The sequence below is a fragment of the Pleurodeles waltl genome, chromosome 5, assembly GCF_031143425.1.
Source record: "Pleurodeles waltl isolate 20211129_DDA chromosome 5, aPleWal1.hap1.20221129, whole genome shotgun sequence".
In the NCBI taxonomy this organism is placed as follows: domain Eukaryota; kingdom Metazoa; phylum Chordata; class Amphibia; order Caudata; family Salamandridae; genus Pleurodeles; species Pleurodeles waltl.
This window is the reverse complement of record NC_090444.1, coordinates 688,428,008-688,444,286: the sequence shown is the minus strand read 5'-3', so window position 1 is coordinate 688,444,286 and position 16,279 is coordinate 688,428,008. Positions and strand designations below refer to the sequence as shown.

At 43.0% G+C, this 16,279-nt stretch overlaps 1 protein-coding gene across 4 annotated transcripts in view; it reads right to left on the bottom strand.

The window, feature by feature from the left end:
* The window catches only part of REV3L (REV3 like, DNA directed polymerase zeta catalytic subunit), a 948,974-nt gene that overhangs the window by 616,995 nt on the left and 315,700 nt on the right, over nucleotides 1-16,279 (bottom strand). For 2 of the 4 annotated variants that reach the window (XM_069234598.1, XM_069234600.1), the window contains exons 8-10: nucleotides 10,874-10,958; nucleotides 10,267-10,415; nucleotides 3,418-3,549 (exon numbers count right to left, since the gene is read on the bottom strand). In XM_069234598.1, coding sequence (XP_069090699.1) covers nucleotides 3,418-3,549; nucleotides 10,267-10,415; nucleotides 10,874-10,958 — 366 coding nt within the window. Of the gene's footprint in view, nucleotides 1-3,417; nucleotides 3,550-10,266; nucleotides 10,416-10,850; nucleotides 10,959-16,279 lie in introns of all 4 variants that reach the window. The other 2 variants (XM_069234599.1, XM_069234601.1) reach the window with 2 other exon arrangements.

The window sequence follows — 16,279 nt, the reverse complement described above, 5'->3', positions numbered from 1 at the left end:
CAGCATAAGGTCGACTTCTTGGAGCAAGATTGCAGAATGGTCCACTGTCAAGTGATCTGATGTGGGAGAAAAAAAGAGGCAGGGAGGAAATGAAAGGCTGGGCATAACGCCTTTGAATGATTTGTGAGACCCATCTGTCTGATGTATTGGCTACCCAGCTGAGGCATAAGTGTCCTAGCCTGCCTCCAGCTGAGTGAGTATGGTCATGTGACAGCAAGATAACGTGGCTTTGCAGCCACTGGAGTAGAGAAGCAAGAGTTATAGGAGACCAGCCCCAGCTGATGAAAATGCATTCTGCTGCTTCCACTACCTCTGCTTTAAAAAGACTGGGTCAGCTGCTACTGTAGGGCTGGGGAGGCTGTCATTATCTGTAGGTTAGCCCTCTGGAATACTCCCTTAATATCCTGTACTGATGGCAGAACTGCTTGATGGAAGAGAAGAGTCTTAAAGATTGTTGACTGTCCTTAAATCGTTCAAGCATCGAAGCAGCCTACTAAATAATCTAGAGCCAGAGGGCAAATCCATAAGGGACCCATGAAACCTGATTGACTGCATTCAGGAATGTCTTCTAAACAGTAAAATGGTGCTGACAGCTTTGGGTGTCCAAGCCAACATGCAAGGTGTTCTTTGCCACATCCCGGCAGTCATGTACTGTTTGAGCCAGAAAAGTGCCCAGGTCTTCCAGGAAAGCTGGTAATAACCCATAAGGCATGGATGCAGCTGCCCAGAACTCACAACACATTTAAGGATCTAAAGGTCACTTAGGCCAAAGAGAACAATCGCTTTTCAAATGAATCAATATGTTTCCACTGTTTATCTGGAGAACTGGTGAAAAAGGCATCATGAGTTACTTTACCTGTCGACACCTGTAACACCAGGCATTCAGGCATAGGGTACCTTGTTAGAAAACTGGGGTCACTGTGGGTCAGCCTATGTCACCCAGCACCAGGTTAACCTACTGAAAGGCCTGAGCATGCTTAGATCAAGTGGCCATAAGAGTGTCTCTAAAAGCCTTGCTGAATGGAAATTGAAGAAGCTGGACCAGGCTGAAGGATCTCAGTTACCAAGTTTGCCTTGGTTTCAACAGCAGGCAACTGTAAATCAAGACTTCTGCTGCGCTTCACAAGATGACTGCAAAAGAGGCACTTTCTTCTGTTGGTGACACACATCGCAGAACCCAGTTTAGTTTCTGGGAATGAACCTAGCCCACTGGCATCCTGTATATCCAGCATCTGCCCATCATTAGTATAATGACGTAGGTTGTCAACCTCCTTATCAGTAGTGCTATGGAGCACTTTGCAGTAGTTCCAGTGTCCAAGCCTCCTCCGCTTTGAGTGGCCCTAAGGTGTGCCAGAGGGAGCCGGGAGAATCTGAAAGAGATGTAGGATGGCGCACTTGAAGGCAGCAATTTTCTGCGGGCTGGCAACAACCTGCGGGATTCTGGGTGTACTAGGACCAAATCAGAGTTGGAAGATGCTTGTGGGATGTGACCTTTTGATTGACATCCTTGTGCCTTTTTTCCTGACTTTGAGTGGAGGGACACAGATGAGACCTGCTTGCACTATCAATCAGACACCCTCCTAGGTTTAGGGGGGGTGGGAGTAGAGGTGTCAAGGCATCGGGATTTGCACCCTCCATCTCAAACCAGACAGAACAAAAACCTAAAACCCAATGTATCTCCAGAGGATTGTGTATCCATGGGTTGGGTACAGTGTATGTTTTCTTTGTGTATGCACCAGGTGAAGTGAACATAACACAAAAAATGTTAATTAAGCCCTTACACACCTCTGCGGGTGTCATGGTTTGTCCTCTGGCTTCCTTATTCACCAATAATTATTATAACTTAAAATGGGCTACTTATATTCAAGGAAGCACTTTGAAATTCTTAATTTGGGTACAAGAGGACTGGGGATCCTGAAACTGTAGTTTAAAAATCTTATGGGTGCCTCACAAAATAATTTAATCCCCAAGTACTGAGGAGATGATCAAAAATATGGGTGCTTACGAGGATCAGTACTTCTGCACCATAGTGGTCAACATGTTTCTACCTGCTGGCCCCATACTGGGTGCACAAAATTCATTAGGACGTGGCTCCCTACCATGTATATACACTGTCCATTCATTCATACATACATACATACATACATACATACATAAAACATTCATCACAAAAGATACATGTTGAGAACAGGTAGTAATGTTTTTTCCTTTGATTTGGAACCCTAATTCAGGGGATACATTCCCACATGGAGGTAGCGCTGGAAACTCCCTTGTAGTCACAAACTCTTTCCCTTGGGGATCGGAGTCCAGCTTGACCGTCTTGCTCTTACGGCATATCTTCAACTTAATAGGAGGACTGAGTGGGAATAAAACTTTGCACTGGCTGTCAGTCAAAAATCAGTTTATTTGGTCCATGGTCTGGACTGATTCCTTAAGTGGAATCGCAAACAGCTGAACAGCCCTGCAACTTCAAGCAGGATCTATTTTTCAACTGTGACCTCTTCTTTTACTTGGTGATGTTGTTTCGCCTTCAGCTTTTGGATGACCTTAGGATGCATGAGTGCACATTTATTGTACAAGTCGTGAGCTGAGGCCAAGCACCAACTACATGTCATGCAGTCCGTCGCCAACATCTGCTTCCTGCAGTCAAGGCATGTCTTGAATGTTGTCGTTTTCAGGGAGAAATAGTCCCTGACAAACTAAGAGTAATCATTTGAAGTTATCGAAAAAAAATTAAAGCTGGGGATGGATCACTGAATCTGTTTTAAAGCGAACACAAATATTATAACTAACATCTGTAAGCATGAGTGGCACTTGTATCCTGCTCCACCCTATCACTTCTGGGGCCGTACAGAGTTACTGCAGAGCATCATGGCACCACCTATCAGTGTTCTGGAACACTGCTGGGAAAATACCCTGGATCCAGTCTGGAGCCTGTGGATATTCTTAAGGTGAGTAGTCAGCTTTTAAAACTATTCATCAGATACAGAGGTTTGTGGTGTGATGCCTACATAGGCTGTGTGATCTAGGGAAGGAACCCATTTGATTTGAAAGAAAACCATATCAGTAAATAAGATAAAATCGAAGAAGTTGGTTGGATGCGCAAGATTGGGAGAGGAACATTTTGCCGAAATAAAGGAACTGCTAGTGAGTTAGAACATGTAACTTGAGATATGAAGACCCTTCCTCCTTTCCATAAACACCCTCACCATCTTTTGCTTTAATGGGGCAGATGGGTAGTAGGTGTTGGACGGGCAATAGAAGTGCTTTGTCCTGGATGAGAAAGAGGAATGTGCAGGGATACCACATTGCTTTAATAGTACCTTCCTGAAAAGTATCCCACTGTATAAAAAATAAAAATAGAAAAAAGATTCTGCATGATTACGCTACAATTTACATCACCAAAACCTTACTTACTGAAAACCGGAGACTGGCTGAGCCTTTGGGACAGAGGTTGAAACGTTTGACTCGTTTCCATGATATTCAAAATGGCTTCTTCATCGATAACGGCATCCTGGAGTTCACTCCCATTCTGCTTGATGTTTCCTGCTGGAAAAAAGTAAGATTTGCTTATCACACAAAAACCTGAAGAGTCTGTTATTCTTCATGTTCTTTGATGCCTAAAAGTTAATTTATTTTTAAATGTGCCATGCCAAAATCCAGAGTGTGTTAAAAAGTCTACTTAGATGCAATATTTAATGTTCCTATGGATACTAAACACAATGGCAGTCAACACTTGCTTATTGAGTAGAACATTTTAGTGCAAATACTGTATTATTTAGTTTGCGTTTAGACAACTGTCAACTCCTTGCACTTATCCATATCTGACAAAAGATATTTGTATTTTCCAAATAAGTTTAGATCTCAGTCATTCAAATATGCCATGCTCTGAACTTACCAAGAGGGATGCCACATGAGGGAAGTAGTTCCTCATAATTTCCAACGGTGTTTATCTCTTTTAAATCGTCCCTAATTTTCTGGAGTCTATTTCCTCACTTGTTTTCTCTTAGGATACAATATTGCTGCCTCCCAATAGCAACAACAATACAAGAGCTAAGATTTAAGCTTACCTGCTACATGACATTCTGCTGATCTATAGTCTTCAGACCACTGGTTTTCTGAAATTGAGCTGGAAGTCCCTACCTTCTTCAAGTCAGTCTTTCTAAATGGACGGATGGTCTTCTCTTAGAATAGGTGACTTCTGATGATCTCCTGATGCTGTGCCTCAAACTGTGGATGGCAGGCCTGTAGTAATTTCTGGGTGAAGGTGAGCTTCTGCCTTTTCCCGACTACCCCTTTCTTAAAGTTCTACTGGAATCAATAAGCTACACAGAACTACTCTGCCACCTAAGATGTGGCTGCCCTTTGTCTCGGTTATCATCCCTATTGGCTACCCTTAACTATTGTGCTAATCAGTGGGCAGGCCATGATCAGATTTGCTAGGATACCAGCCATTCAATAATACCTGCATTGTGCCAATCAGACAACTGATTCAAAACCACTGTCTGAGTGCTGTAGGGCTGAACTTGTCTTTGGGTGATCTTGTCTTCTTTGCCCAAATATGCCCGATTCTGTACCTGCTCCAGACAGGCATGGAACGGAATCATATCTTTTTGAAGCTGCTTTCATCTAATCGCCCTCTGCCATTTGACTAGTTTATAAGGAGAATGCTCAAGTCTATGCTCCTGTGAGCGGCAGCCTAAATTACTGCCTGCTTTCACGTACATGTCTTCTTCCTATTGTAACTTGCTACAAAGGATTTTTCATTTGGGACTCTCTGTTCCTCCTCCACGAAATGTTTGGAATTTTCAATTTTAGATGCCATCTATCAGAGGGCAAGAAACAGTGCAAACCTCCATATTGGTGCTCCCTATCTCTGACCATCTAAACTTCTCCATCTATGTTTCATGAGGCAGAGTGGTGGTTGTATTATCTTAGCTTCAATCGTCTTGTGATGAATTCTCAGCTATACTGCATCATACAGTGGTGGTTTGAAAGTGAATTCCTGCTTGCGGATCGCCGCAGGCAGGCGATACCCAAGCAGGAGTCCACCATTAGATACCAGGGAGGGGGGAGGAGCCCTTTGGGCAAGGGCTTTTGCTCCCCCTGAATTTGTTTGGCCATCTTTCTGTTCCAGCCTCCCCTCCCTCACCCCCAGCAGAAAGGGCACGGGGCACCAGGGAAGCCTAGGGGTGGGGCTGCCCCACCCCAAAAAATTAGCAGTCTTTCTGCCCCTCCCCCATGGGGGCACATAGGGTAATTACCCCTGATCTGCCCCCTGTGGGGGCAGAAAACCCACTAGACACCAGGGAATATATATATATATATATATATATATATATATATATATATTTTTTTTTTTTTTTTAAAAGAAGAGAGGTGGGGGGCTGCCCACCACCATGGGCATCGTTATGCCCCCACCCCAACTGAAGGGGGCAATAGTGTTTCTGCTCCCTCTGTGGCCTAAAGCATCTCATACCAATGGCAAACCAGAGGACATTTGACTCATTTGGGATCTGATTTTACATATGAGCCAGCAGAGCTTGGCTAACGGTCAATATCGTCCCACCTGCAATGGTGAACGTCTGCACTTGTAGGGGCTTGGGTAGGCTGCCATCTGGAAAAACCTACCAGAAAACTAGACATCTGGGGGATTCGAGAGTGGTGTGCTTCACATACACCTCACACTATTTTCTTACCCACAATGCCCTGCAAACCTCCAACTTTGCCTGAAGTCATGCCTTTTCCCTACATTTCTTTGAAGGAAACTTTCAGAATCTACAAAATTCCTACCACCCAGCTATTCCGGAAGTCTCCTTCACAGAAATGTAAGGGAAATATGTGATTTCAGGCAAAGTTGGAGGTTTGGAGAACACTGTAGGTAAATAAACCCTAATGGCATCCACGCAAGACATGCCATCCTGGATTCCCCTAGGGGCCTAGTTTTTTAAAACGTACAGGTTGGCTCGGCTTCCCTAAGTGCCGGCAGAGCTAGGGTCCAAAACCTAGAGCTACCCACATCGGAAAAAGAGTCCGTTTTCATTGGAAACATTAGCTGTGTCCATGTTGAGTTTTGGGCCGTTTCCTGTCACAAGCACAAGGTCTACCCACACAAGTGAGGTACCATTTTTATCACGAGACTTGAGGGAATACCGGGTGGAAGGAAGTCTGTGGCTCCCCATAGATTCCAGAACTTTCTATCACAGAAATGAGAAGAAAATGTGTTTTTAAGTCAAAGTTTGAGGTTTGCAAGGGATTCTGGACTTTAAAAAATGGGATGTGAGCCACATGTCAGCCCACCCTGGATATCCCTAGTTGTCTAGTTTTAGAAAATGTACAGGTTGGATGGATTTCCCTTGTTGCCGGCTGAGCTAGGGTCCAAAACCTAGAGCTACCCACATTGGAAAAAGAAGGTCAATCAATCAATCAATCAAGGATTTATAGAGCGCACTAATCACCCGTTAGGGTCTCAAGGCGCTGGGGGGGGGGGGGAGCTACTGGTCATAGAGCCATGTCTTGAGGCGTTTCCTTAATGTCAAGAGGTCTTGGGTCTGGCGAAGGTGGAGCAGTAGGGAGTTCCAGGTCTTGGCGGCTAGGTGAGAGAAGGATCTTCCTCCGGCGGTGGTGCAGCGGATGTGGGGGATGGAGGCGAGGCTGGCGGAGCGAAGATTGCAGGTGGGGGTGTGGAAGGTGAGTCTGTCGTTGAGGTAGGCTGGGCCTGTGTCGTGTAGGGCCTTGTGTGTGTAGATGAGGAGTTTGAAGGTGATCCTCTTTGATACTGGTAGCCAGTGAAGGTCTCTGAGGTGGGGGGAAATGTGGTCACGGCGTGGGATGTCCAGAATGAGGCGGGCAGATGCGTTCTTAATTCTTTGCAGCTTTGTTAGGAGTTTGGTTGTTATTCCTGCATATAGGGCGTTTCCGTAGTCCAATCGGCTGCTGACCAGGGCGTGGGTGACAGTTTTCCTGGTTTCGACGGGAATCCACTTAAAGATTTTGCGGAGCACGCGGAGAGTGTTGTAGCAGGAAGAGGAGATGCATTGACCAGCTGAGTCATGCTGAGTGTGGAGTCCGAGCTGAAGCCTAGGTTGCGTGCGTGGGTGGTGGGTGAGGGCGCGGTTCCTAGGGAGGTGGGCCACCAAGAGTCATTCCAAGTTGAGGGGTTGCTGCCAAAGATGAAGATTTCGGTCTTGTCTGTGTTTAACTTGAGGTGGCTTGATTCCATCCAGCTGGCGATGGCGTGAAGTCAGTTGTGGAGGTTGTTCTTTGCAGTTGTAGGGTCTTTCGTGAGGGAGAGGATGAGCTGAGTGTCGTCTGCGTAGGAAACTATGTTGATGTGGTGGGTTCATGCGATGTTGGCGAGGGGGGTCATGTAAACGTTGAAGAGCGTGGGGCTGAGCGAAGATCCTTGGGGAACGCCACAGATGATTCTGGAGGCTTCTGACAGGAAGGGTGGGAGGTGGACTCTCTGGGTTCTGCCTGAGAGAAATGACGAGCTCCAGTTGAGTGCCTTGTCGCGGATTCCAGCATTGTGGAGGCGTGTGCGGAGGGTGTGATGACATAACGTGTCGAAAGCTGCGGAGAGGTCCAGGAGGATGAGTGCTGCTGTTTCTCCTTCGTCGAGCATGGTCCTAATGTCATCTGTGGCAGCAATGAGTGCAGTCTCGGTGCTGTGGTTTCTGCGGAATCCGGATTGGGAGGTGTCGGGTACTTTGCTGTCTTCCAGGAACCGGGACAGTTGGCTGTTTACGATTTTTTCGATGACCTTGGCTGGGAAGGGGAGGAGGGAGATCGGCCGGTAGTTCTTGGGGTCATCTGGGTCTGCCTTTGGTTTCTTCAGCAGGGCGTTGATTTCTGCATGCTTCCATCTTTCTGGGAAGGTGGCTGACTAGAAGGAGCTGTTGATGGTTTTGCAGAGGTTGGGGGCGATGATGATGTTTGCCTTATTGAAGATATGGTGTGGGCAGGGGTCCGATGGTGATCCGGAGTGGATGGAGGCCACGTGGTGGCAGTGTCCTCTATGTTGACGGGGGTCCAGGTGTGGAGGAGGTGGGTGTTGCTTGGAGCGTTGGGTTCTTGGGTGTTTGTAGTCAGCTGGTGGGTCTGGGGTTTGAAGCTATTGTGGATTTCTTCTATCTTTTGATGGAAGTGGGTTGCCAGTGAGTTGCAGAACTCCTGTGATGGCGCGGGTTCGTTGGAGCAGGTCATGGGGGTGGAGAGCTCATTGACGGTGCTGAAGAGCTCTTTTCTGTTGTGAGCATTGGCGTTGATGCGGTTTTTTAAGTGGGTCCTTTTGGTGGTGTGGATCAGTTGGTGATGTTTGCGTAGAGCATCCTTGAAAGCGATGTGGTTGGAGTTGGTAGGGTCAAAGTAGCAGGTTTTTTCCAATTCTGCAACATAGCCATTTGGATTTCTGTAGTTCTGGGGTGAACCAGCTGGTCAGTTTTGGGTGGGAAAATGTGCTGCGTCTACGCTATGTTTTGGGCTGTTTCCGGTCGCGGGCACTAGGCCTACCCACGCAAGTGAGGTACCATTCTTATAGAGAGACGTGCAGGAGCATAGAATAGTATAACATCTGTTATTACCAATTGGATTTCCTTACATTTGTCCCTATCAAATGTAAGTCAGTGTATAAGAAAGATGACATTCTCTTCACATCATACACTAGTCTAGGTAGCTCCAAATTCAGAGATGTAGGAATTACCAATGCTCCTAAACTCTGCATCTTGTGCCCATTTCAGAAATACATACGTTTCCTTGGCACCCATTTTCACTCTGCCTATTTCGCTATAAGAATTGGTCTATACTCGGTACTCAATGAAAAGGCTTTGTGTGGTGCAGCTCAGTTGTTTGCTCTGAGTAGCTTGGGTTCTAGGAGAGTCTACAAACCCTATAAATACTCATAACCAGAAGCATCAAGCGGACGTAATGATAAATTGCTTTTGTCAATCTGCCATTCTGATAAAAATTTACTGATGAAAATGTTGCCACAAATGCCTGTTTTTTGCTAGTTATTTTCAATGTTTCTTTTCCGTTATTTTCCTTGGGAAAAGTTTGAGGAATCTACACAACACCTTGCTTTATTCAGAATTTGGGGCACTCTACAGAAATCTATAGCTTTTCTGGATCACCCATGGGTTTTATACTGGTTTCCACCACAAACTGGAAGTAGGTTCATAGCACAAAAAAATAGAGAAAATAGGTTACCTCTTCGAAAAATACCAAAACTGTGGTACAAAGTTTTTTGATCCAGGGCTGCATGTTCCTGAAAGCTGGGCAGATGGTGACTTCAGTACAGCAGACCTTTTGTGGATGCCATTTTTAGGGGAAAAACAGACATTTATCTGGAGCACTTTTTCCCTATTTTTTGTTTTTTAAACTCACTATATTTTGGCTATTGTCTCAGCACCCTCTAAGGGAATCCTCAAACCCTGGATACCTTTAGAATCCCCAGGATGTTGGAAAAAAAGAGTGCAAATTTGGTGTGGATACTTTGTGTGTACAAAAAGCTACGGAGGGTGAAGCAAGATCTACCACAAACAGCCAAAAATGGGGTCTGCACTTTGGGGGCGGTGAGGGGCTGGGGGAGAGTGGAGACTTAGCAGCGAAAGGGTTAATTCAATTTAACAACAATATTTCAATTAATTAAATTATGTACTGTATTGTATTGTAATAGTATTTATATAGCGCTTACTACCCCTGATGAGGCGTTGAAGCGATTTTCGATGTATACATTAATACTGAAGACACACTTTAAAAGGAGCCTTTAGCCCTGCAAGATATAAACCGGATTATCACTTGTAAAAAGTTATTTTATACATAGATGACTTTCAAAATTCTAACACCACCTCAGATTTTAATGTCTGCATATTATTATGCTATCCCTTCTGCACATGAAGGAACATATTATGAACCAGTATTGGAGAACATAGTATTCCCTGTTTCTAGTTGTATTTACATTAGTATCAATATGATTTTTTTTAAAGCATTAGCAGCTATACCAATCTAAAACAAAAAATCTTTAAGACTTACTTTATGTGACCGTTCCTACTTTCAGACAAATCAAAGAGGGTTAGACACATACAAATAAGCATTCAAACATGGAAAAAAAAGAATTATGTATAATGTGCAGCAATTTATTTCTTTTTATTGTCTGCAGTTGCAAGAGTTGCATTTACTGAAGTTGTGTGAATAAATAAAATGGATAGATAAAAGCATTAACTTACAAGGCCTACTAAACAACCTTTGGTTATTTAAAACAACTCTCACCTTTGCATGGCGCCTGGTCTTTATGTACTTCCACCATGTTAGCAGGGGTACAAGGACCACCTTCAGGAGACAGAACTTCAGAATGGAGGGTCAGCTCAGCAGAAAACTCATCTGATTCATTGCTGTAGTCTAAAGACCCCGGCAACGTCCTGTGATAATAAATGCACAATGTTTACTAGTTTAGAATGAGAAGGATTTAGCATTTTCACTAAACACTAGAAAACACCACAATGTCCAAATTATACATGTTTTAATTTTACCAAAAGGTTCAATAAAAAAAATAAAAAAAATAAAAAAATGAATACCAGATACACCAACATTCAACCCTTAATCACCCCATGAATATTTTCACGAAAACTCCAATCTTGAAGCTCTGTCTTAACCAAAAAAGATTTATGAAAAATTCTTCAAACAAATAGTATTCTTCCATAAATTAGAAGAAGTTTGGGAAAAAAACAATACCGTTTCAGATAGAAGTATTTTGCCTTCAGGCAAATTTCTTCAAAATCATAACACACTTGGACATTTTCCGTGATAACATTAAACAAGAAAAATCTTTTCACTCATCCACATTTGTTTGTTACCTGAATATAAGCAGAAGACTTACACAGAAAAATCATTCTGTTTCAGGATTTCTTTAATCCTCTTCTGGAATATTCTTTCACTCTCAGTTGCAGGCACATAACCACGATCTGAAAAATAAACAGATGAAGAAATGTAGAAGCTGAGTGCTAGAAAGTTTTGGAGAAATATTAGTGAGCATTGTGTGAGTCTCATGTTTTTCTAATATGTTCCTCTAAGCACTACTTCTCTAGAGAGATGGTAAACTGAAATTATTCAGCGTCATTAAGAAATGCTTTAAATGTAGATATAATATAAGATCATATTTAGGAGTTTCTGTGGCAAAGTTTTAAAGTAAACCCGTTACCTGGAAACTTCTAGATAAATGTCAAAGTTATTTTGCTCAAAACAAATGTTAACAACCAGAGAAAGAACAAAACATGAAATCAGGCTTGTACCAGGAATGAAAAACAACCCTTAAGAACGAACACATATTGCAATCAATTTGAAAATCACAAATATAGATTTGCTACCTTACATAGAACAGGCCTGGTCACCAACGACCTAGAGATATCTACACTAACTAGCATTGTTAATGCTAGTTGTTGTTGATTAGAATTGAGGGAGCCCTCTTCAATGAATGGTAAGTTTGAGCATTCACCAACTCATCAAAATTGCACTTATAAAAGTATCCCTCCATCAATTCCCTGGCTGATTCTAGCTTTTATCCCATCACTATCCACAATAAAACAGGAAACTTCCTTACAACCCAGTTTTAACCATGAAATGCCGTCACCACACTGATTTTACCACATATGTATTTTTGTACTTTAATCACACATACCTTTACCATGTATTAGAAGTCAGGTTAGGGTAAGTGTGTGTGTGTGCGTGTAAGGGTTTAGGGGTGAGAAGGGGTATAGAGTGGGAAGGGTATTTCTAAGGTTTAGGTAAGGGTATTGAGAGATAAGGGGACATTTAGGATTTAAGGGTGGATTAGGGTATTGGGCCGTAAGGGTATTTTTTTTTCTTTTCTTTTTTTTAGAGTTTAGGAGTACATAGGAGTGTATAAGGGTATTGGGTGGTAAATGTATTTTTTGGGGGTGGATAAGGATATTGGGTTGAAAAGGTATTTTTAGTATTTAGGGTGGATAATCATTATCGGTTGTAAGGGTCTATTAAGGATTAGTGGAAGGTAAGTGTATTGAGTGGAAAGGGCATTTTTAGGGTTTGGGGATGGTAAGGGCGATTGGCTCTTAAGGGTGTTCTTAGAGTTGGTAGGACCTTAGCGTGGTAACGGTATTTTACTGTGGGTAGGCGCATAGGGTAGAAGGGGTCATTAAAAATAAAAATAAAATCAATTTATTGAAAAAGTATTTATTTATATATACACACACACACACACACACACACACACTTCCATCATTTATATTTATATAAATATAGGCTGGCTCCCTGGTGTGAATAAATATATTTCACTTGCAGAAACACGCAGTGGCCATGGCTGTTCTTCCTTGTGGGACCGGATATGGAATAAGACGGTTGGGGGAGGGGGGTAAGCAATTTGATGGATAGGAGGGGATCGCAACCCCGTCATGGCCTGCTGCGATATGGCTTAGGAGTAAGCGGTTCAAAGATTTTGTATGGACGTGTATGTATGTATTCTTTTATTATTTTTAGATTTATTACAAAATCAAGGGAGACCTTTGAAGTTCAAGTTTGACAGATAAAGTACTTTAAAAAACAACCTGCTAAATACTACTAATCACAAAATTATAGTTTGCAAAAGAATGTACAATCCCTCGTAAGAGGGCCAAGCAAGGATTATCACAGTACAAATCTTCTAACCCAAAGGTTTGTCAGAGGAGGTAACCAACATAAACAAACCTTGCCTACCACAGTAATCAGTGAGATTCCAGAAGATACATATCTGCAGTAAATAACAAGTCACCCTTAAGGGCCTACTCGCTTTAGCATATACATTTCACAATAAATGCCTACTGTCTTTGTTGTGACTATTGTAAATAAACAGATCCGACCCGTGGCATCGTACATACGTTTTCTCAAACAACCAATCAGACTTTGGCCTTCATCTTTAGCTTGTCATCAGAACTAACTCTCGCCCACTCTCTAGGGTATTACTTTTTCGACAAGTCAGATATAGGGAATACACTGAAAAATGACAAATTCATGTGAAATTATTTCACAAAGCAATATACAACCCCTCTTAGAAGGGCCTAACAAGGATTATTACAGTGCAAATTGTCTACCCCGGGGTTTGTCAGACGGGATACCCATCACCAAAACCCTTGCATAGGATGGTAATATGCCGGACTGCAGTAATAATTTCCTACCTTCAGGCTTTATTTAACAGTCCAATAGTAATCCATTCCTAAACAACTATTTTTAACATAAGCTATTCACAATGCGTAAACCAGGTATTCTGCCTTCGTCATAACTTTGAACTGTGGCATCTGACACAACCTTCTAAAGTGAACAGATGAAACATACAACAGTTATCATTGGCATATGGCTAAACGGACACTTTTTTCTACTGAAGCAATACACCTTCTACCCAATAAAAAGTTGATGAGTATAATAATGATATGTGGCAGACCTTTAGTGCCTCTGTCTATGCAGCTTCTTAAAGCCTCTTTTCTAGTGATCATATAAGGTCTGGCAAAAACTGAGCTGTCATACTAAATTCAAAAAAGGAAAAAAGACCTTTAAGACCTCAGTCACCAGTAGTCTACATGTATCAGGACTGACATATGTACATGCATCCTCTATTCGTCTGATCATATGATACCAAGCAAGCAAAAAACAAGCCAATTTGTGCAGTCTGAAATTTCCAAAAAATAAAACATGGAAAATGTAACCAATCTCCCAACTCTTCAATCCTGCCATACGGGCAACCAACGTCCCTAATTCTCTGCAAAGGCTTCTTGGAGAAGTGAGTAACTGTAAACCTAGTAAAGGATACAAAGGAGCAGTGCTTAATTTGTGCTTTTTGTTGCAGTGCTGCGCACCAGCACTTATTTATGAGGGCGGGTGCTTATTTTTCTGCCTCAAGGATTTACTGCGAGCAAAAGACACATATGGGAAAGTCAGAGAAAGAGAAAACGAAAAACCTTCACAACGGAAGACAGCAGAAAGCTGAAAGAGTTTGCTGAAGGGGCATGGGGTGGCTTTATACGTATTGAAGAGGCCCGAGATGGCCTCAGGATTACGCTGCCTCAGTATTCCGAGTTCGCACATTAATTGCAGCACCCGCGTGTTTAAGAGGAGGGCTTTGAGCACCTGCACGTCTTTATTTACAAATTAAGCACTGGAAAGGAGGGAATAGGTACCATGTACGCCAAACCAAGGGAAGGCATGATTTGCAAAATAAGAAAGAGGGCTGGGTTAGTCTAGCCACCCAACAGAAAAATCCAGTCCTGTTTCAAGACATCAAGATGAATAGGTGTGAGACCAATATATTATGCCATTACTCTGAGTAACCAGCATTAATTTTGTTTGATTATGCAAAGCATATAACCGTACTGTACCTCTGTGATATGCTTTCACCATTCGAAGCAACTCGCAGAAATGCTCATTACATAGGCCCTCATTACAACTTCGGCGGTCTTCACAGAAGACCGCAGAAGCTGCGGGTGCCAGTATACCGGCAGTGCTGGCGGTATTTCTGGCTCCCTATTTGGAGTTTTCCGATGGGCCAGCAGATGGTAACAGTGTTACCGTCTGCTGGCCAGCGGAAATGTCACATCAACATTTCTGCCAGCTCGTAATAGAGACAGCGGCAATGCTGATGTGCAGCGGTCGCAGTAGCACCCATCGCACATTTCACTGCCTGAAATTCGGGCAGTGAAATGCGCGATGGGGTTGTGCCTGGGGGCCCATGCACTGCCCATGGCAAGTGCATGGGCAGTGCCGGGCCCCCAGGCGCACCCCAAGTCCCCCTTACCACCAGCCTTTCCATGGCGGTGTTTACCGCAGTGGCCAGGCTGGCGGTTGGGGATTATGACCGCCAGGCAAAAGCCTGGCGGTATAGTGGAGGGGCCGGCGGTATGGCAGTGGCTTTTGTGCCACGGTCATAATAGCTGGTGGATCACCACAAGCCTGTTGGCAGTGTTACCGCCAGCTTATCGGCGGCCGCCAGGGTCATAATGAGGCCCATAATGAGCAAATTACAGATTATTACAACACACTGCTGGGTCAGAAGAGTTCATACCTGGAGCCTAAGGGGCCCAGGACAGCTTCACTAGAAAACTCAAGGTGTGCGGTAAATGCTTACAGAGAGACGTATTCCCCTAACCTGTCCAGCAGATAGCTTCACATTAACACTTAACTGAAGGTGAATCAGAAAGCGAGTTTAAGAGTATTTTTTAGGGTAAAGTGCTGAGGCAGTCAGAGGATACAAGGCCTTACTCGTGTGGAATAAGGTTATTTACTACTATTAAAAGCACGTTTGAAATGAAACTAAATTGCCAAGTGTTCCCTTTTATCATATTACTTTTGCATGGTCCTGAGGTTAAGCGTTACGGCTTACACAAAGGCGTTACGGCTTACACCAAGGTGGTGGTGTGGGGTTATAAACTTAGCAACAGTTAACACACTAGATAACTGTCAATACATTGAACGCATTCATTATTATTTACTTTCTAAAGGAAAACAACCAACACAAGGAAGCTATGCAAACCATATCTCACACCACAAATGCAGTGTTCATGACCTTACTATATTTACACCAATAAGTGGCAACACTTAAAAGCATAACCATAGCTACTCAAACCAAAAACGTTGCTACATTCATAGTCGCCTCTTCATAGTGTCTATAACTCATGCCCTAAGGTAACAATAACTCGCGCCCCGCCATGCACAGTCTTTTTAATGAATAATTTTACATCAAATGTTACAGTGATATTATCAATGACGTTATAAAAGATGTCATGAGTGCTGTAATATCTGGAGTAATTAGAAGTGCATTGCGAGGGAACGAGCTATAGTTACTTGAAATTGAAATAACTATAACTGCTGAATTTGTATGGTTTTGTACATTTAAAATGTGAGCCCAACTATAACATCCCTGTAACCTTTGGCTTTTTAAGTTAATTTTTATGTTTTTTTTAAATTCTATTTCCTAACTATTATGTCCCAGTAAACCTTTGTTTTTTTTCAGTAAATTTCTAGGTTTTTTTCCAACAGAAAGTAATTTTACTTTACGTTAATCCAACCAACACCGCACACGGCCTTCAGCAGTGTGAGGCGGGGGCTGCCTGCAGGGCCTGGTCGCAGCCAACCCCCTATAAACACTCATCCCCACACCTTTAACCACCCAACCCTGTGCCACTTACGATGAGAAATGTTCTGACAAATAGAAAAAAAATTATTTGACAAGTAAAATAAAAAGAGTGAGCTCACCTTTCTGTATGTAACTTAAATTACTTAAGTT